Source organism: Poromitra crassiceps (assembly GCF_964638095.1).
Source record: "Poromitra crassiceps genome assembly, chromosome: 10".
In the NCBI taxonomy this organism is placed as follows: domain Eukaryota; kingdom Metazoa; phylum Chordata; class Actinopteri; order Beryciformes; family Melamphaidae; genus Poromitra; species Poromitra crassiceps.
Genome location: NC_139631.1, coordinates 5,112,763 through 5,135,002, shown reverse-complemented (window position 1 = coordinate 5,135,002; position 22,240 = coordinate 5,112,763). Strand labels below are relative to the sequence as shown.

The 22,240-nt window shown below is 44.4% G+C and overlaps 2 protein-coding genes across 2 annotated transcripts; one reads left to right on the top strand and one right to left on the bottom strand.

The window, feature by feature from the left end:
* Positions 1–10,316: 10,316 nt before the first annotated feature.
* On the bottom strand, positions 10,317–14,732 carry LOC310783923 (transcriptional regulator protein Pur-beta). Its single transcript, XM_083644857.1, has 2 exons — positions 14,292–14,732; positions 10,317–13,110 (listed from the first exon to the last, which is right to left on the bottom strand). Exons 1-2 carry the CDS (start codon positions 14,703–14,705, stop codon positions 12,598–12,600), a joined length of 927 nt encoding a protein of 308 aa, XP_083500983.1. The 5' UTR covers positions 14,706–14,732; the 3' UTR covers positions 10,317–12,597.
* Positions 14,733–15,375: 643 nt separating this feature from the next.
* h2az2a (H2A.Z variant histone 2a) lies at positions 15,376–17,899 on the top strand. The gene is made up of 5 exons (XM_083644856.1): positions 15,376–15,487; positions 16,660–16,737; positions 16,886–16,999; positions 17,118–17,247; positions 17,530–17,899. The coding sequence occupies exons 1-5, from the start codon at positions 15,485–15,487 to the stop codon at positions 17,589–17,591; spliced, it is 387 nt and encodes a 128-aa protein (XP_083500982.1). The 5' UTR covers positions 15,376–15,484; the 3' UTR covers positions 17,592–17,899.
* Positions 17,900–22,240: the final 4,341 nt, after the last annotated feature.

The window sequence follows — 22,240 nt, the reverse complement described above, 5'->3', positions numbered from 1 at the left end:
CCTCGGTGCGCCTTGAACCCGCCCACAACTCCCATTGACTTCATGCCTGGCCAAGCTTCAAGCTTCACGTCGCGTCACGCTTGGAAAATAGGACTGAATCCTGAACGATCGCTTGAGCAAGGCGTGAGCGTGGCTTCAGCGTGACACGCGCGCGGGTGGTGTGAACGGCCTCGCCTAAATGAAACTTGTGGGTTCAGCGTAGGACGTAGGTTGAGCTTAGGTTGAGCGTTGCTTAGGCGTATGGTGCAAGCGGGGGCTGAGACGCTCAAGCTCAGCCAGTGACCCCGTTTGTTGGCCCGTGTGTCGTGAGAACACACAGGGCCTTAGATTCCCGTCTGTCGGGTCCCGTCAATGTACGCGTGTAGTTGAGACATGAGGAGTCATTGTTTGGAAACATGACATGATGCACAGGGACATTAGGTGTGACATCTGCAGTTTATCTGAAAATAGGTGAGTAAACGTTGATCATCCGCCCTTTATAATTGTCTTGGCCATCCAAATTGCACTTGTGAAATGAATGAAAATGCCCCCGAAGCTAATGCTGCCACCCACGACGAGTCTGTACGGGTTACGGTTACACGGGGGGGGGGGGGGGGGGGGGGGGGGCCGAGACTCCTCGGCTCCTCCTGTTTTCCAAATAATCCACGTAACTACGTCCATTCATGACATGATGGAATAGCACAGGGACATTAGGTGTGCATAGAATAAAGCCGAAGAACTTGTTTTTTTAAATCATTAATATAAGAATGTCTTAATGATAATAATTAGGGTAAATATCATATCGGTTATAGTATCTTTTGATGTTCAATATATGCATGTCGTGTTAAAGCAGATATGTAGGCTATTGGTTATCGTATCGTTTAAAAAAAATCCATAATCTCCTGCTTCCCTAAACACAAACGGGGACAAAAGGTGGAAAATCAGACGGCTTGTTTCAATTGGAAAATGCCAATAAAATATCAATGGGACAAATATAGTTATTTTTTTAACTTTCTTATGTACAACCAAGTATAACATAACACAATAGACAGGCAGTGTAATTGACATCTCCATAACGTCACAGCGTTGTGACGCAGGAGGAAGGCCTGAACTTATGCGTTTTCTGATGGACCGTTCTGCAATTTGACCCATCAGCATGTGTGGGAACCCTGATCATAATCAAGTCTGGTTCCTTACTTATAGATGCCTCGCGGGAAGACCCACCGTCGCTCGCAGGCTGCAAAATGGAAGCGCCCTTCGCAGGCTGCCAAGAGGAAAGAGCCAAAGCGCAGCACTGTGAATGTTGAGCCCACGCAGCCGAGCACTACTAGCCATGCCAGTATGTTCTTTGAATCAATGTTTTCCTGTGTAGCCATGCCAGTATGTTCTTTGAATCAATGTTTTCCTGTGTAGCCATGCCAGTATGTTCTTTGAATCAATGTTTTCCTGTGTGTAAGCTATGGATGCATGTTGTGTGATTGTAAACTGTGTGCACTGTGTACAGTTTGTGTCTGTTTTCTAAAGGTGTACTAACTCACTGTAAAACATGGAATGTACAATTTGCCATGATTTGTCTGAAGTTGATTAAAGAAAAAGTAGGGCTAATTATCAAAATGGAAAGTAACCCTATCTCATAGTTATACCTTGCTGTGTTTATGGGAAACTACGAGGCAACCACTGATTATTCAATTATCACCATCAAAGAACCATCCTGCACAATTATAGAGCAGACGGGGCAAATGAAAAATGCTTATTTTCCACATTAAACTCATAAACGAAGCATTTCAATCAAGCTATACAATAAAAATGATGTTTTATCCATCTCTCCATCTCAATCCTCTCCCTCTTCCCACTCAAATTCGCAGCACACGGGCCTATGCCAGGTTTCGACCTGGCCTCGTATTGCAATACATCTTGCTGATGCAAAGACAGAAAAACATGATTCATATGAGATTGCAACATACATAAACACTCCCCCCCCACACAAACACACACACACACACGCACATGCACACGCACACACACGCACGCACGCACACCACACACACACACACACACACACACACACACACACACACACACACACACACACACACACACACACACACACACACACACACACACACACACACCACCCCCACCACTGCAGTGCAGAGGAGTACTCTATCAGTAAAAAGTGCTCAGTGTATGTCAGCAGGCAGTTTTTCTTGACTAATGTCCTTAAAGTGAAATTGTGAAATCACTCTCCTTTCTGCTGAATAGGATAATGTGGATTTGCCATTGAAACATTGTCTCTAATGCAGTTCTCTCAGCTTTTCATAAACAGCATTAACTTCATCGTCTGGTACTGAATCTGCTGTTTCTGGCGAGTTCTCCAGTACAAGTACAGATCACAGATGCTCTCTTTGGTAAGCATGGGATTGGCATCTCTGGTAACGGATCACTTTCGACGACTAGTTCTCATCTCCCCTGTAAACATGAAGAAATCTCTCTCTCTCTCTGTTTCTTCTTTGTTCATGAAGTGTGGTGTGCCTCAAGGCTCTATTCTTGGGCCGATGCTAATTTATTTATAGTATATTGATAATATTATTCACTGGCACAGCATATGCTTTCACCGATATCGTGATGACACTCAGCTGTAAACAATAACTACACAAGAAATTACACGATTGTCCGGCTGATGTTAAGGACCAGATGATGTTTGTCAGTGTTGGACTGGCAAAACAAAACTGACCTTTGACATTGTTACATGAAGCTGCTGATTCAGCTTCGTGATGCATTTCCAGTTTGTGGTGAAATTAGTGAGTTGCGTCACAGAATCGCAAGTGAAGTCTCACAGCGCAGGCCTCCACCAGCTGAGCCTCACCTCTGTATCAACCTCACAGCACAGGCCTCCACCAGCTAAGCCTCACCTCTGTATCAACCTCACAGCACAGGCCTCCACCAGCTGAGCCTCTGTATCAACCTCACAACACAGGCCTCCACCAGCTAAGCCTCACCTCTGTATCAACCTCACAGCACAGGCCTCCTCAACCAGCTAAGCCTCACCTCTGTATCAACCTCACAGCACAGGCCTCCATCAGCTGAGCCTCACCTCTGTATCAACCTCACAGCACAGGCCTCCACCAGCTGAGCCTCACCCCTGCATCAACCTCACAGCACAGGCCTCCTCAACCAGCTATGCCTCACCTCTGTATCAACCTCACAGCACAGGCCTCCTCAACCAGCTAAGCCTCACCTCTGTATCAACCTCACAGCACAGGCCTCCACCAGCTAAGCCTCACCTCTGTATCAACCTCACAGCACAGGCCTCCACCAGCTAAGCCTCACCTCTGTATCAACCTCACAGCACAGGCCTCCTCAACCAGCTAAGCCTCACCTCTGTATCAACCTCACAGCACAGGCCTCCACCAGCTAAGCCTCACCTCTGTATCAACCTCACAGCACAGGCCTCCACCAGCTAAACCTCACCTCTGTATCAACCTCACAGCACAGGCGTCCACCAGCTAAACCTCACCTCTGTATCAACCTCACAGCACAGGCGTCCACCAGCTAAGCCTCACCTCTGTATCAACCTCACAGCACAGGCGTCCACCAGCTAAGCCTCACCTCTGTATCAACCTCACAGGCCTCTACCAGGTAAGCCTCACCTCTGTATCAACCTCACAGCACAGGCCTCCACCAGCTAAGCCTCACCTCTGTATCAACCTCACAGCACAGGCCTCCACCAGCTAAGCCTCAACTCTGTATCGCAATACACTGCTGACAACTTGCAGCATGCATTATTGATGGGCAGCTTGTGTGTGGTTTAGGGGGCGGGGCGCTGGGTGTATTCATGTATTCATGCTGTAGGGCAGGTTAGGGGCCGGGGCGCTGGGTGTATTCATGTATTCATGCTGTAGGGCATGTGTGATTGAATAAAGCTGTTATGGTGACATCACATAGCAGCTCCCTCCCCTGCTCAGGCTGATGGAAGGGCAGCTTAGCGTATAGCTCGTATCTCCACGGCAGGCAGCTTAGCGTATAGCTCGTATCTCCATGGCAGGCAGCTTAGTGTATATAGCTCGTATCTCCACGGCAGGCCAGCGGGACACCAGGGCCACGAGAAATAATCCCCTCTTCCACTGGCAGAGGGCCCAGTGTGGTGTTACGTGACCTTGAGCTGTCCCCTCTCTGAATCATACATATTACTGCTCTGTCTCTCTCTTTCTCTCTCTGTCACACACACACACACACACACACACACACACACACACACACACACACACACACTTCATCGGTCATCGCTCAGAGAGGTCATGGAGGCTGTGTGTTAGGCGCAGGGCGGAGGGACATGGCCTGGGAGTGGGACATGTGTACGTGGATGAGAGTCTGCACTCGAGGGAAACAGGGAAGCAGGGGGTTTGGTGTCATCATCGCAGGGCGCTGTGGATCACAGACAGAGTGCGCTGATGACGACACTGTGCTGAAATGTGATACAGACATGCGGGGCTTTGCGATACGTTATCAGAGAAACAGTCCTGGTGTCACCCTGCCTGGAGCCATAGCCTCACAGATTTATACCGCAGCCTTATAAGCATGGCGATGCGTCTCCAAGGTCATTTGGTGTCTGGCCAAGGTCATTTGGTGTCTGCGTGTTTTCTGGATGACGCCACACAAAGCTCCTATTGATTGCGTAGCAACAGTTGGTTTCTGTCACTGAGGCCATGTTCACATTACAGGCAAATCCGATTTTTCTGCTAAAGTCATTAATCATCATTATCTTGATTGGTTTCCCAAATCTGATTTGGGAGTGTGTCCGCACTGCCACAAATCTGATTTGGGCAAGTGTTCAAGTCGGATCTGTGTGTCCAGATACAATGAGCCAATGAGCCAACATACAATGTTTCTGGCAGTGTTTGCATGTCTGCTCTCTGCTCTTCAAGTCCCCGCCCCCTGCAAAAGACACTTTCAAATCTGATTTGGGTGATCAGCGCATCCACACTGAAGTCACATATCAGTCGAAAGCAGATTGGAAACTACCTCCATATGTGGTTTGGGACAATAGTCCAGGCATTTTACGCAAATATGTGGGTCAACCTCACACTAATTGCAACAAAACCAAACTCAACTGATTTTGTATCCTCAATATGTCCTCAATGAGGGAAAGAAAGTGTTATGGAAATGTATGAAGGGAAAGTTTTGAAAATGACCTAAATATGATGGTAGCCTACCAAAAACGTTTTTTTTTTTTCTTTTTTTTAATGTGCCATAAATCTCATCACTTATATCCTGTATGTGTTTTTTGCTTCAAGGAGAAAACAAATAAAATAAAATAAATAAAATGTTTAAAAAATAAATAAATAAAAGTTTTTGGTAGCATCATATAGGTCATTTTCAAAACTTTCCCTTCATACATTTCCTTAACACTTTTTTGCCTTCATTGAGGACATATTGAGGATACAAAATCAGTTGAGTTTGGTTTTGTTGCAATTAGTGTGAGGTCAAGTGACATTTTTACTGGACTACAAGTTCACAAATCAGATATGGCCTCCTAGTCTGAACATGGCCTATATAAGGATGCTGATGTTTCCTGTCGGTGAAGCAGACTGTCATGCCGTGCTGTGGAGGGGGGGTTCCTCTGCCTTTCCGAAGCCCTGCCACTCCGAACGTTAACTTCCATTATTCGGACTGGCGGTCGTTCACCTTAGAAGCCGCAATGCCGACCTTAGGTTTAGGCGTGGGGGTGGGAGAGGTTAGGTTTTGGGTTAGGGTCTGGGGGAGGTTAGGTTTAGGCATGGGGGGAGGTTAGGTTTGGCGTGGGGGCTGGAAGAGGTTAGTGAAAAACAGGGAATATAGACCCCCTTTCTGAGTGCCGATATTTCGGAGTGGCAGAACGTCGGAGTGGCAGCATGTAACCTGTGGAGGGCTAGCCTGACATCGCCTGACTGTGACCAATCAGAGCAACAGAACGTGAATGAAAACAACAAAACGAAAACGCCTCAACAGCGCTCCTCCGTCATCGTATCAAAGCCCGTCTCATGTTAGATAAACGCCTGGCCATTTTCAGGTCGGGGGTGGTAATCTGTCTGAAGAAGGCACATCTGCCAGAGCAAAAGATCAGCTTGCAGATTGGGCAGGTTCCCAGCAGGCTAGTGGAGGGCTTCTGAACAGTGGAAGGCGAGAGAGAAGTGAAACTCACATGGGCGAGGCCCAGAAGATTTTCCCAGAGGCCCAGAGGATTTCTGACGATCATCAGATCGTCAGAAGAGGAAGAGGAAGAAGAGGAGTGCGTGAGGACGCTCACCAACTGACTTCGAGTCAGCTCTACTGTCGGCCACAATCCTTCCTGTAGGCTGTGATGGTGTCTGGGAGCCCACTGACACCTTCTTTCTCTGAAACCTATTGTGAAATATTGCCATGCATGGTGTGTGTGTGTGACGTCAATTCGGGAGAAATGTCCCCCCTTGGACGTGGCATGCCTACGCAATGGTCAGCATGTCTCCCAGCACAGTTTCAGTTTCAGTTTCATCCAGACGTAAGCAGAAGATAACGGAAAACGACGTAGAGGAGCAACGGCGGGAAGAGGACACGTGGAGGCAGCCCAGCCAGCAGGCGACCCACACCAGTGGGAAGCGGAGATCGCTGGCCCACCCAGAGGACAGCTGCAGCCCCGGGAACAGGTGACCAAGAACTGAGCCACACTTACAGTACTGATAAAACCAGCGCCACCTGCAGTCACTGTTAAGTATAGGCCTGCCCTATGGCCAAACAACTCCTCTGGTTTCCTCAAGGACGTGAAAAGGCTCTCCTCTTCCGAAAAGAGAAAAGGCTTAGAGATTCTTAAACTTTATTGTTTTAATAATGTATTAAACAGATTGGATTTTTTTTTACTTTTTGGGAATAAACTCTTGTTGACCTTCATCTGGGTTTGATCTTATGGTTTATTGGGCTCCTTGGTTGCCTCAGTGTCGCTCCCTATCAAACGAACAGACTTGGTGTAACACAACATCACACACGGTCCAGCCATATACTTCTCAACTGGGTGCCCAGTTGAGAACGGGTACCCTCCCTTTGGCTATTGAGGTTGGCAGGTTCAATTCTATTGCTGAGGAGGAGAGACTTTGTACTGTATGTGAATTAGGTGTTGTGGAAGATGAATTTCATGTTTTGTTTCATTGTACGCTATATGAGGAACCAAGATTATCTCTATTTCAGTTAATGCAAAATAAGAAACCGGAACTATTTTGGTCAGGAGATGATGCGAAGTTGGAATGGTTGTTCAGAGATGAAGTCTTCAGTTTGGCCAGGTTTATTGGGAGGGCTTGGAAACTCAGAATGGAGAAGCTGTTCATCTGAATATATAACTCTGTCTTGTTTATGTTTGAGCGTTTTGTAGCTTGTTTGTTGATTTGTTTGTATTGTTGAACTTGAATGATTTGTGTCTTGTAAGCCCAGACGGGCTGGGCACCTTGAATATGGTGCATGACACAGAAATAAAAATTTATCTATCTATCTATCTATCTACTAGTTTTTTTTCTTTTTTTTCCAACACTTTATTTATCATTTTTCAGTTTACAGGTATAGAATCCCCCCCTCCCATCCCAAGGCCTTGGTGGGGTGAATACAAAAAAAAAAAATGAAAGGAAAGGAAAAATCAGTGGTCTGGTTACAGCAGGTATACATTCATACATGTACAGTACATTACTTTAGGTTTTTTTTAACGTTAGACTTACAACATTATTGAATCCAACTGGCAGGCTCCTGCATACAATTGTGTCATGGTATGAGAAAAGATTTTATCAAGAGAGATATACTTTCAACAAATTCTATGAAAGGGGCCCAAGTTTTGACATATTTATCTCGTGAGTTGCTTCGATTGTACCTCAACTTCTCTAATGGAATAATAGAAAGCACTTCCTTAACCCATTGTTTGAATGACGGGGGTTTAGCTGACTTCCACTGCAGGAGGATTAGCCTTCGGGCCAGCAGCGATACAAAAGCTGTAGCATTTGCCTGGAGAGCAGAAATTTTTTCAATTGGAAACACCCCAAAGACAGCGACAGTGGGACCGGGATCTACTGTTTCACCACAGATGTAAGATATTCATATACTAGGTTTTATCTAGTCTTGTTTTCATGCTTCTTGAGTTTTTCTGAAATGAGCAGTCTGATGCTTCAAAATGCATTTTAAAACCTGTAAAAAAAACACATAAAAACAATGCCCTTTCTCTGCAGCATGTGACCCCTTCCTCTGCTGAGTGGGGCAATAGGCTGGCCTTCCAACATAGATCAACTTCCCTGTCTGTGGCAGGCGGCAGACAGCTGAGTCACTTCCTCCGCTTCTGGCCTAAAAACCACACACTGTCAAGCCGCCCAGTCTGACCTTTGACCCGCTGACCCATAATGCCTCCTCCTGCACCATGTGTTCCTGTGTGGTTGTGGGTATTTTTAGGATGTAGCACGCACGCACGCACGCATGCACACACACACACGCACGCACGCGGCATGTGCGCGCGCACACACACACACACACACACACACACACACACACACAGACCCACACACGCACACACACACTTCACACTCGCACTGCATCCTGAGTTATTAGTTATAGCCAGGCTTATAGGCTAGTGCAGGTGTTCCCAACCTTTTTTGGGTGGTGACCCCATTTTGACGTCGCAAAAATAGAGACCCCAGACATTCAAATTTCGGTACATTGATAATATCATCATTGACATCATCAGTGACATCATCAATGATGTCACATTTAACAGTCAGAATGCTGACTTTTTTTCTCCGAATTCTGACAATTCTCACTTTATTCTCAGAAATGTTTCATGTTTTCTCTTTGGTAGTGTAAATGGTGTGTGGTGTGTATATATATATATATATTTTAAATTAGGCGACCCCATTTGAATTCCAGGCGACCCCACAGTTGGGAACCACTGGGCTAGTAGGTGAAGAGATGCTGTCACACTGTTCAATAAGACGGTGTCACTCAGGATGCTAGGTGGGTGGACCCTGTTATGTCAAGGTGTGAAGGTGTAAGCAAGAATCTTCGACTATAAGATGTGTGTTGCCATGAAAACGCCTCAAACTCAGTCTGGTGTCCTTACACTTCATCTGCCCATTACAAATAAATTACGTACATGTTTGATATTTACATTCATATTTTCCAGTGCTATTCTCATTTTTAAACTGCTAATTGCACTGCTTCATTACTGCCTATTGTCTTTTAGCCTACTTGTGTCTGAACATTGTCATTTTACTGTTACATTGTTGTGTTATTGCACCACACCATCTTACCAAGTTAAATTCCTCATATGTACTTGGTGATGAAGTCTGAATCTAAAAAGCATTGAAAATATCCACCAAATGTCCACTATTTTGGGGAAAAAGTGGTATCTATACTTTGACAAAATGGCAGGGACAGAAAAGCTGTTGTGTAATATCACTGAAGTTATTTGCTGCCTAAATAGATTTTGCTTACAAAATTAAATTTTTCAACGCAGGGATGTTCTACATTTCTGAAAGAATTGAGGCGGTAACTTCAGATGGCTTAAGACCAACTGAATGATCTATATAGGAAGGAAAGCTGAGGTGGAAATATTGTGTGCCTGCATAGACTAAACTACAGTATATCAGTGGATAAGGTGTCTGTCGCCAGGAAAACACCTGTCGTCATTATCCGTTCTGATGGTGGTACACTTGTCTTTCATCTCCACACACATCAAATAAATGATGTGAAGAGCATTGAAAATATCTTTGTTTTTTTTGCGTAAATTGTCGCTGAATTGTTTCCCTGGAAATGATCACACGTCCACCATTTGGAAAAAGGTGAAATCTACTTTGAGAAAATGGCAGGGAAACACAAGCTGCGTATGATATTACTGAAGTCAATAGTCTTATTTAGTATTGAGGATCACACTTCAGGGTTCTTGAGAAAAATCAATGATTTTGGAATGAAGCCCTTCCTTCACCTGCTGAACTGTATGAACGTCAGATGAAAGCACTCCTCTACTAGAGCAGAGAGAAGTGGGAACAGATGTCTGGTCGAGGTAGAAAGAGCTCTTCTGTTACTCAGTCTCAACAGGCACCTGTTGCTGACTAGGCTGCCCAACTAACAACCATTACTTCACATTGGCTAATAATAATAAAAAACACTATAATGATAAAAAAAACTAAAATGTATGTATTTTTTTTATTATCTTAAACGTTTATTACTTATTTTCCTGTGTCTGAGCCTGTTTGTCTTATATGTTTATCGTTCTATAAAAGTTTGAAAAAAAAGTTAGACTGATCATGCATTCACACACAATATACTGTATAAGGTAAGATAAAAACATCACACCTCTCCTGAGCAAAAACCTTTTTTATTTCTCGTTGAATGGAACTTGGTAGAATATTACAGCAGAACACACATGACTGAAACAGCTGCCATTTCACGTAACACAGTACAGGAAGAAGGATGTAGTTCAATCTCATGTGTATATTATATATACTAGTATATTTATATCGATAGAAAAGAAAAAACTATTGCTCCCAGATGTTTGTTTTTTTTGTATGGCAAATTCTCTGCTGCGTTGAAGGAGGGGGGTAAAGTAAAATTCAACGAGGATTATACACACCAAAGGAAGTGGGACAATGAAAGTGACATTCCCCAGAGCGTGGGAAGTTTGTGGCTTTTTTTTTACGAGACTGAGAAGTAAACTTTGAATTTTTTTTTTTTCTCCATCGCAAAACGGAAAGAAAAACTTGAAACCGCGCGCAAAAATGGATAAATATACCATCATACAGCAATCAGAGTATGCAAAAATAAAAGAACACAAGACGGCTCCTCTAAGAGCAGGCATGCAAAAAATGATCATAACTTATTTTAAGGGGCGCGCTAACGACACGGTGATGATTGTAGATGGTTATGCTTGTCTTATGGCAACTGATGGAAAGCCAAATTTGTGACAAAACATGGTCAAACGGGTGGATTGAGACAAGGGAACAACTCGATGCGTCGTAAAGTGAACTGGAGTGCTGAGTGTTAGCTGACATAGTATTTGAATGAAGTTGTTTTCTAGAAATTGCTAATAATAATATACTGTGTTATCAAGTTCTTTTTTTTTGTACTCTTAATTTCCTCTAAGGAATAAAAGAAATGTTAGGAAAAAAAAAGCAGGTATGAAATATCACCCTGGACAATTGCATCCAAGCTTAGTGTTTTAAATAAGCCACTTTAGGCAGCGTTATCTAATAAATTTCTCATACTTAGACATATTTCAATATATCTCTTTTGAAAAATAATTCTATCTATACTTGATCTTTTAGTAAGTAAATCTCTTGCAGTATTTTTTTGTCTTTGTCTTTTTTTCTTCAGGTACTACAGTACAGCACCTCACTGTGGGGTTTTTGTTTACCAAAAGCACCTAATTTATTTTTTACAATCAAACTGAATATTGCTTCAGTCGTTAATGGTCTGAGTTCAAGATTAAAAGATCCAAATGTCACACAGGAAACAAGTGGTCAAGGAGGATTCCCTTGAGACTGCAGCTGAAGACCGGCAATATTAAGCTTTGATAATCAACTCGGAAATGGCGCCCAGTGCCAGAGAGGTCCTGGCTTCGCCGCGGCCCCGGTGCTCAAACTTGGGCCTGCGTCATGCGAGGCGTCATCAGTTGCCACGGACTCTTGACTGCACTGACTGGCTGACCAGATGAACACTCTAAACCCTCTGGAGGATGGCGTACTGTCGAGGCGTGGGGTAACGTTCACGTACCCGTGTGGAGGATGGCGTACTGTCGAGGCGTGGGGTAACACTCTTGTACCCCGTGCAGATGGGGGGCAACGCCGGCCCTGAGATACAACAAGCCATGTAGGGGTGTTTTTGCGTTTCAGCTATCGGAGCAGGGCTTTGGCACCCGGAGGATGCCGGTGCGGGACGCCAAGCCTGCTTTGATAGAAGCAGGTGGCGTTTCAGAGTCCAGGCGAGTTGTGTGTGCTTTTATTTGTACGGATCCCCCTTACGGGGACCTTGCTGGGCGCACGTCCTGCGATGCCAAGGATGCCCCCTATAGCTGAGACAGTGGCTCTGGTGTCTATCTGATGTCTATCTGGTCAGACGCCACGTGGTGAGCGATGCAGGTGCTCTCCTCCACACACCTCTTGTTTTGGATAAGTCACGTTTCACAGTTCCTCATTGTCCTCATACAGGCTACAGATCAGGTCCAGGTGAGCTCTTACCATTGGATATCAATCAAGAAGTGAGACTGGTAACCTACTGCTGTGTCTTCAGCACTGTCAAACGGAATTTGCTGGGCTACATGTGTGAGATTATCAAATGGACAATCAATATATAGATATATATATATATATATTTTTTTTTTCATCAATGGGGGATCTCATACAGGAGCTGACTACTGCCGTCCGCACTTAGCTATAACATCCACCTAAAACTTTAGAACACGATTCTCTTATATAGACAGTAATTTCTCAGTCAAATATACTTTTTATTTACTCCATTGTTTTAGCATTTTTAAGTTCGATTTCGTCATGCACAGAATAGTCGTTCCTCCCTCTTTCCCTCTCTCTCTCTCCAGGCTTTGCATCATGTTGTCAGCTTGAGCACAAGCAGCCCCGAGCTCGGAAATCAATCGTCGTCCCCGTCGTCGCCCTCCGACTCCTCTCCCGCTCTCCTCTCGTACATTTTATCCCTGTGCCTCTCCTGGATCTCTTTCATCTCCTCGGCGTAGCGGCTGAACGCGCCGCCAAACTTGCTCCACGCTTTGAACGGGATGGTGATCGAGTTTCTGTAACTGGGCTTCACCTCGCTCACCCTCAGGAAAACGCCGTACTTGTTAGAGCCCACGTCGAAGAAGAAGCGCTTGGAGTCCACCATGATGGAGGTGCCCTCGGGAAGCTCGCTGTAGCCCCCGGCGCCGCCGCCCCCGCCGCAGCCGGCCAGCTCCTCGTCGTCTCCGCCGTAGTCGTCGATCAGCTTGGCCAAGGCGTCGCGGAACTCGATCAGGCCCTGGGCCGGCAGGGCGATGGTCTGTCCGGCCTGCATGCCGCCGCCCCCGGGGAGGCCGCCGCCGCCCACTCCGAAGCCGGGCCCACGGTTGACGGTCTGTCGGATCCGGAGAAACCTCCCACGCTGGTTCTCCTTCAGGTAGAGAGGGGTGGGGGTGGGGGGGGGGGACAACAAATATTATTATCGATCGCAATAAAATATGGCTCAATAACAATGATTTTTTGATACATTTATTTTATTTTTAATGATTTTTTTTGTATACATTTCTGAAATTTTCAATATACATTATTTAGAGCCTCAGTCACTGGCACGCGGTGCTGTGCAATGCGTTCAAAGCAGAATGCAATTATAGTTCTCTGCAGTTTACCCCATGGCCGTTATAGTGTTAACACTCTAATTGACTAATATAATAATTATCGTGCGGAATGATATGAAGAGGTATATCGTGATATACAGGATTCCTATACGTTTTCATGGATACAATTTCAAAACTTTTCCATTACTTTTCAAGGATCTATAATATAATTTGCATCATTACATGCTGTAATGTGAGAAGGTGACCAAATAGGACAACTCATTTCATTACACACAACAAAATTCCATACATTTTTCCAAAACTTTCAAGGATTCTACTAACTCCATGACTTTTCGAGGCCTGGAAACTTAAGAGATTTTGAAATTCCATGACCTCTGTAGGTTTTCCATGACTGTGGCAACTGCAACTCAACTCACACAACTGGCACAAGGGATAACATCTTGTCCTGTGTATTAATTAATAACACATTACTTGACTAATATCAATAATTATTATATTGAATGATATGAAGAGGTATATAGGCAACAGGATTCCTCCCACACATTTTCATGGATACATCTTCAAAACTTTTCCATTACTTTTCAAGCATCCATAATATAATTACTGTATGTAATGTGACTCTGAATCAATACGTCTCTTTTACAGTCTATGATCAATAATAGGAATTATTGCTACACTGGACAAATAGGACAGAGCTCTTTATATTGGATTTACACATACATTTGCTGTTATGTGGAAGGTACTTTCAAGGTTTGACTAATTCCATAACTTTTCCAGGCCTGGAAAAACGAGATTTTGAAATTCAATTACTTTTTCCAGGTTTTCCATGACTGTGGCAACTCAACTCTGTTTAACGGTATAGTGTCGTGTCAACACACTATTGGTTAATATAGTAATATAATGAGGTCGTATCGACTGATGTGAAGAAGTAGCTATGTCGATTAAGGCTAATTCGGCGTTTAACACGATTTTGGCCATATATATCGCCCAGCCCTACCTTTAGGTCGAGGTAGTATTTTCGGTTCTCTCGCACCAGGAACTCGCTCTTCAAGGCCCGCCTAGGCCCAGTGTCATCACCAGTGCCCGAGGACTGAGCGATCTGCTCCGGGCTGCTAGGCCCTAGCTGGGCGTAGTGCTCTATGAAGTCTCCCAGGTAGTCACGGAACTCCGCCGCCACTGACATGGACAGGGTCAGTCGACTTTTCGAGCCCCCGGCGCCCACCTCGGCGATCTTGATGAACCGGCCTTTGGCGTTCTGTTTCACGTCCAGGTAGAACCGTTTGTTCTGGATGTCCAGCCGCTTGGAGGCCAGCTCCTGGGTCTCCGCTTCCCGCTGGTAGTGCTGCTGAAACCCCCCTCCACCACCACCGCTGCTGCCACCGCGCTCACTGCCACTGTCCCCATCCGCCATCTTCGCCACCAGCAGCCAGTTTCTCTCTCTGCGTATATCTTTGACCCCCCTCTCTTTCCTCTCACAGTGTTGTCAGATCTCGCGAGAAAAACAGACGGCCACCGGCCAGGGTCCTAGAGAACCTGTTTGTTTGCTTCTCTCGCGAGATCTGGCAACACTGCTTGTTCACCCACCGGACGCTGGCTACGGAGCGCCGATAGGCTACCACGCCTGTCAATCACAACATGAGATCGATGGCGTGCGTTTTCATTGGCGGAGACCCCTGTCCGTCAAGCGAACGTACCCGCCTATACATACTTGGGTCTTCATTCAGAATAAATACTATTATGTTGATCAAATAGTCGGTTCGTCCGTGCACTAACTATTGATATTTCCAATTTCCAGACGCAATCTAAATACAAAAGCATTTGGTCACCGATACCCAAATCCGACTTGTATCGCTACGGCCTCCTGATAAATTGTATTTTATACATTTTGAGAGGGGATGCCCCTGGAAGGACACTTCCAACTGTATCGCGGACAGTCCCGCCTACTTGTTGGTCTCGTGCGCAAAGAGGCATGCTGATCTCAGGGTGGGGGATGGGTAAACGTGTGTAAAGCGTGCGGCGATTGGTCGAGAGGGGGATTCGAAGTAACAACGACGACCCTGATTGGTTATCTTTACACCCGCGAGGGGTCGCAGGCAAAGATTTGCTGAAGGGTTTATTGTTTCTTTCCTTTCGGGAGCCCAAATTGTTTGTGATCTACTCAGTTCTACATTCAAATAACGAAACGGAAAAATGGTATGCGCTTGTTGTTTATTGCTGAATGTGTTGCGGGAGTCGGGGCTATGTTTTTTCCTCTTATTTGTGGTGGAATTCCAATTACGGCTATTTGAATTTGAACTGTGCAAATTCGAGCAGAACGTGTGTGGTTAAAAAGCTGGCTAAAGAGCTAACTGAGAGCTAACACATTAGCGCTAGCATTAGCTCGGTGAGTTTGAGTTTCGATTCAGATTGCTAATGACGTTAACGTTATGGTTTTGCTAGAGTGAGAATAATACATTTGCAATAACTTCAACGTTACGTTCTGATCTTGAATAATATGGCCAGTGCGTTTGACTTCAAGGTATCCGAAAGGTGGATTGCCCAACGTTAAGCTACACGGTTAGGTTAGCCATTTCATTGCATTGGCTTACCGTTAACGCTAGCTGTTTGGGGAGCAGCTGGCTAACGTTAGCTATATAAGTGAATGTTTATGCATAGAGTTATGGATAAGGTCGTAACCTATTTATGGTATGGATAAGGTCGTAAGACTATTTATGATGGGTTTACATGAAGGAACGCCAATGAGACTTTTTGGGGCAAACTTTGTGCAGAAACGGTCACCGGGGATTGAAAAGTTAACGTTAGCTTTCGTTAAAGCGGCGCGTCTGTTTGCCGTAAAAGCCGCGGCTCACAGGCAGGCAGCAGCCCGCTGATGGCTTCTAGTCAACTTTTCTCCTTCTTCAAATAGGTTGAATACGTGTCTACTGTATATAGCATCGGTTTATTCAACGTTTTTGTGTGCAAGTGTCGGGAAGCGGTACCGCCTTGGGAGTCGTTACCAGCTGCTATGTTGTTTTCTTGATTGGCGGGAAAGTGCTGCGGTCTTGCCAGCCTCTAACGTTACATATTACAATGCTTTAATGTGGTTTTGGCATTTATTTGTATTTGGGTTGACTTGCAACTTGATTTGACCAGTTCAGGCAATTGCTATTATGAATGACTAAGGTGCTCATGTTGGTATTGGTTTCTTGGCCTCTCTGGCAACTTGATTTGAAATGCAGACGTTCATTTGTAGAGAGATGGTGGGGCTTAAGTTGTGTTGGAAAACCAGGGGACATCATATCCTGCCTTTTGCAGTGAGATAGATGGTGTCATACATACCCCTGGCACAGTTTAATGTGATGTCTCTTTAATCTTCCTTCATACAGGCTGGAGGCAAGGCAGGAAAAGACAGTGGCAAAGCCAAGGCGAAAGCCGTATCGCGCTCCCAGAGGGCTGGACTGCAGGTAAAAATCAAGCACCTCATTTTACCTCCATATATGGTCATTTGTTTATCTGTTTTGCCTGCATTTCTCACCTCCCATGATGGAGAATTAGCCCCTCTTTGTTTCTTTATGGGCTGCTAACACCGTGCTCTCGTCTTTTCCCTGCCAGTTCCCAGTGGGTCGTATCCACAGGCACTTGAAGACCCGCACAACCAGCCATGGCCGCGTAGGAGCTACAGCAGCTGTGTACAGTGCAGCCATCCTCGAGTACCTCACCGCTGAAGTAAGAAACGTGGTCTAACTTTGCGTGCTACTGGATGTCATAGCGTGCGTGTTTCTGTGTGAAATGGTAGATGAACCGCACATTTGTTTATTCCTGTTCTTTATTTATTTGTTCCCAGGTACTAGAGTTGGCGGGCAATGCCTCCAAAGATCTGAAGGTGAAGCGTATCACTCCCCGTCACTTGCAGCTGGCCATCCGTGGTGACGAGGAGTTGGACTCCCTCATCAAAGCCACCATCGCCGGAGGAGGTGAGTTTGCAGTGCCCACGCACCTTCTGGATGAACTGTTTCTTTTTTGCGACATGGCACAAATCTGTTTCATTTATCGTCCATTTCCCCCACAGTTAGTTTGCTCATGTTGTCCTGATTGCATGGCTATACGCACCGTAATTGCATGTGATAGAAGCATCTTGGTGTCAGTCATGTCTTGCTTACTGTCCACATTCAGCTGAAATATCTTCTCTAAATGATGGTCATCTACCTCCATTTTCTGCATGCACCTGTCTGACTGCCTTGTGTTGCTGCTTTCAGGTGTGATCCCCCACATCCACAAATCCCTCATTGGGAAGAAGGGCCAGCAGAAGACTGCATAGATGCCATGTTGACCAGAACTGTGGCGGCTTGCATCGGACCAGGAGTTCACATTTGTTCTGTTCTTTTTTTATTAATATTATAGCAAACGAAGAGTGATTGTTAGGCTTTGTGTTATTGTAATATTTTCCCATAACTAGGAAGAAAAGCGGAAAACCCAATAACGGAAGAAAAAAAACTTTGTATGTTATTGTAGTACGTCTGACTGGGGAGTTCATGATTATGTCAAAAATGGTGAATTTGTTTGATTGGCCTGGGATTCTGTAATGTTTTATACTGAAAAATGGAATTGTTAAAACCATTTTTTATATACAAACTTGTTTTGTGGTTATTTCTTTGCACCTGTATCCCTTTAGATTAAAATACAACTTTTTAAGGACACTGTGGTTTAGGGAATTGGTCTACCAACACTAACAAAATGTGAGTTATGGTGCATTTTTGGAAGTTTGCTTACTGTAATCTTGTTTTTCTTCAGTGTAGTGAAGTTAGTATTATTACTTTTTCTATCATTTTATTTATTATTATATAAAACCTCACATGCAGTCTTCTGCATCTGTCTGTTTGCTGTTGAGCTGCAGATTGCAGAAATGTTACATTTCTTAGTCTGTAGTCCGGTCCTCAGATGACTTGTGGCAGAGCAGGTAGCTGTGATGCTGCAGTACTGTGGAGCATTGTCCCGTCATCTGTAGAGACCAGTGACTGAAAAACAGCATTCAACATCCTCATCTGAACCATATCGGTGCTTAAAACATCCAGCTCTTAACAGTACCTAAACTATCTACAAGGCCACGAACCCAAAATCTATTTCAAGTAAACAAAAAAGTCAGAATCTGTAAGCTATTACAGAGCTCAGTTGTGTGTGTAAAATACATTGGTTATTTGTCCTCTAAATGATCAAAGGAACATGTCATTTATCAAATTAACCTGCATTTTCCATTGAATGTCGATGCACAAGTCTACCCAAGGATTTACAAAGGCCCAAAGTTAAATGTCAACTGTCCAAACATACACTAAGACAACAAAATCACAAAATGTTAATTTTCTCAATGTAGCTCTTAATCGAGTAGTTCTACATTTTAGACAATGATTCATATTTTAAAGGTTTCACTGGTGGTAGATACAGTAAACGTACATTAACATTTGTATGGTTGGACACTTTCTGGGTGATGAGATCAGAATTTTTAATAATCTTAAAGGCTAGCAAAATTGTACACAATACATTCCTGTGGATATCAAAATGCATTTTAAGTGCATTTTAGTGTTTTGATCTTTGAATACCTCAGTTTCCAATGACCCACACTTTGAGTAACATGGTGTGGTTTTTCATACAGTTCACAAGTCAGATCAGTTGAATTGCTGTTCTTGGAATAGTGTGTGTATGACCACAATGCCACTATTCACTAAATCTAGCATGTTTTGTGTGTGATTTTGTTAATCTACCATGAAGGTTGCCCTTGTAGGTTTACAAACTGCCAGCAGAGGGCGCCAGTGATATTCACAATGACATGTCTTTCCTTGAACTGTACAGTTTCCTCAGTGGTTCTCAAAGTGGGGCACGGGGACCCCCAGGGGCCCTTGAGGGAGTTACATGGGGTCCCTAACAATAAGGGTAACCATTTATTTTCATGACAATTCCAACACAATGACAGCATGTATGACTATTTTGGTCTTTGTGTGTGTGTGTGTGTGTGTGTCCAAATCGCTGGCACTAGTGCATCTGAGCCAGAACAACATTCACACTTAGTCAGTGTTTTGGTAGAGAATACTCAATATTATTTCTACCCTAAGCCTAAGCCTGCTAAGCCTGTAGGCTCCACTTTATCAAAATAAGGTTTGTTCATCTTGGATAGTTGAGTTTGCTTTTTTGTGCTTCAGTGTGTTTTTCAATTGAGTCAAAGACGTTTTCTTACCCTAAAGTTGACCTCCATCGTCTTCACCAGTGTTCCTTTTCCAGATGAAGTGAAGGCAAGCAGTCACAGTTCGAGTCTCGCTGATGCTCCGACCACTAAAATGAGCCTCACTGGGACCGATGGAAATAACTTAGCCTATTTATGTAGTTCAGGGTTCCTACACAGGTCTGAAAATGTATGGTGAAATTATTTGATCATTTCCAGATCTTGAAAAGTCTGGAAATTGGGCAAAAAGGTTTAGAAAAGTATGGAAAATAATACTGTACTGTGTCAATATACATAGGCTACATTTTGTGGGTTTTGGCCCCTATCATCTCACATGTTCTGATCTTTAGGTGAATACATCTTCATCTGTAGAGTGGTATGGAGTTAGTAAATCTTCATAATTTAGCAACAAAAAAACATATATAGGCTATATTTTATTTATTTGTTCATTTTTGTTATAGTCCCACAATAAGACACAATTATTTTCTTTGCTGGTCCCACTGGCTGCAGTCTCAGAGAATCTCTCTTCCCCATCCATCCAGCCCATCACAGGAGCTATGGCCCTCATTTAACAGAAATATTCAGAACCACTTTTGAGGTTTTGTTTGCTGATGTCTGACTCACAAGTGTAATGACTCGGAAATGATAAAACATGCTATTTAGATTGCATGATGGAGCGCGTCCCAGCACTGAAAGTGAGAATCTTATTAAAATAACGTAGCCTACTCACATGCCAGACTTCTACAAGAAAATAAAATATCACTTCTAAGTTCCCGCAGCTGAGATTTTATCCAACCACACAACACCTTTTTGTTATCTTTAATTCAAGGAAAATGACGATGGTGTGTGGAAGTGAATGGAGAGCTTTCCCCCGTGATGGGCGTGGCGTATTTCATGCAGTGTCTCTATGGGGGACAAAGTGGAAAGACCACCGGAAACACAACTGGGGGGGTGGGTCTTAAGGCGGATGATCATTCCCTGTAGTAATGGGTACCAGGAGAGAGCCTGGTGACGTGAGGTTAACAGCAATGAGTGCTGTCCCCCCCAGGATATAATTATTACCTATTTTATTGTCTTCTAATGCAATCACATAACATTTTCACTCGACCCCGTGAAGGCAAGACTCTCTCACATCTTCTGTAGCTTGGTGTCTCATCTTGTCTCGACACAGAAAGTTCGTTATGAAACCGCTGCAAACTAGGAGGCCGATTGTTGGAATGAAGATTTCTCTGATCAAATATGACATGATGCTCGCTTACTCAGACGGATCATCCATGAGGATGAGGCTCTGTGGGAGTAGATGAAAGACGTGGCTGCTTCGGATCTTCAAAGAGCAACAATCATTTGTTTATTCTTCCATCTCTCTCGCTCTCTGTGCAGCCTCCTCGTGAGCACGGGTGGGCGGGTGACAGCGAGAGGCCAGCCATCAGCTCCCATCCTCCTCTGCAGGAGGATGGTCATGCCTGACATGCTTTAGAGTAAGAACCCGTGTAACGGCGTTGTGTTGGTGGTACTTGCAGCAGCCCATGTTAAGGGCTTACCCAGGAGTGGATACGAACCGCCGACCTTCGGCTTGGGAGTCAGACACGCTAACCACTGCACCAAGAGAGCTGATTAACGTGCCTTATACTGGGGGAGTGAGTTTAACCAATCCACTCGCTACCACACTGGACTCACGAGGAATCGACGCTGATTCACTTCGGTTACACCCGCAACATTTAAGATTAACATTTAAGATTAACATTTAAGCATAGTCAGTTTAACAACTTTCTATTGCAGACTGATGAACAAAATAGTGACCTACGCATAACAAATCAGACTGGACTGTGATTTAGGTTTAGTTTAATGTGGCTTTCCACCTACACAATGCCTCTTTTTTCCAGCAGTAAAAACCAGCCCAGTATGTTTTGTCAGGACCCTTGGTGTCTCTATACCAATGCCAAAGGTACCTTTTCTCGTCAGAAATCGGCATTTCGGTAGGCAGCCCTTCTCAGGCCGCTGATATCTTCAGATGACCTGAATCCACCATCCTTTATGAGACAAGCACCCGGGGTTCACAAGTCATTCTCAAGCCACAAAGACATCGTCCGCGACTGGCTGAAGTGTCGCACCGAAATTTCAAACTCGCCACAAGTTACCAGACATGTCTTGCAGTCTCGCGTCCAGAGTATTGAAAGTCAGCAAGACTTTAACATAATGACAGTCTGCAAAGTACATCGCTGGCCCCTGAGGGTGAAGCGTATTGGCAGATCCATCTTACAAGCAAAAGCGCGCGTGTTCAAAAGTGCGCGTGTTCGACTCCCGAGCGAGGCACGTCGTGTTTTTACTTTCGGCTTTAACTCCAACCCAAACCATAACCCTAGCCTTAACCACCTTAACCTTAACCTTAACCTTAACCTCATAGTTGCCTAAACCCAACCGAGTAGCTTTAAACCTAACCAAGTATAGCAACGAAACTCGTGTTTACTTAAGGCGGAGGAACGTAACCGGGCACGTCAGGGTTCAAGGGGTTCTGGCAAAAAGCAAACATAGGTGATGGGAATGAGAACACGTTGCAGCTGTAAAAACATGCATAATCCAAATGTAAAACGTAAAACAGCCAATGGATAACAGAGTCTATAATGAAGATGAAACGTAGAGAACAGTTGACGTCTGAATTGCACTGCACAAAACTATGGCCATGTAAGAATCCGCAACATTTTCATATGAATAAATATAAATTTAGCTACTTTCTATTGCTGGTTGATGCACAAAAT

Excerpts from the sequence above, each read along its gene's own strand:
- LOC310783923 (XM_083644857.1), bottom strand. The coding sequence starts at position 14,705 with ATGGCGGATGGGGACAGTGGCAGTGAGCGCGGTGGCAGCAGCGGTGGT. Across the intron at positions 13,111-14,291 it reads AATACTACCTCGACCTAAAG|GAGAACCAGCGTGGGAGGTT; the intron begins GTAGGGCTGGGC and ends CTCTACCTGAAG.
- h2az2a (XM_083644856.1), top strand. Across the intron at positions 16,738-16,885 it reads CCCAGAGGGCTGGACTGCAG|TTCCCAGTGGGTCGTATCCA; the intron begins GTAAAAATCAAG and ends TTTCCCTGCCAG. Across the intron at positions 17,248-17,529 it reads AGCCACCATCGCCGGAGGAG|GTGTGATCCCCCACATCCAC; the intron begins GTGAGTTTGCAG and ends TGCTGCTTTCAG.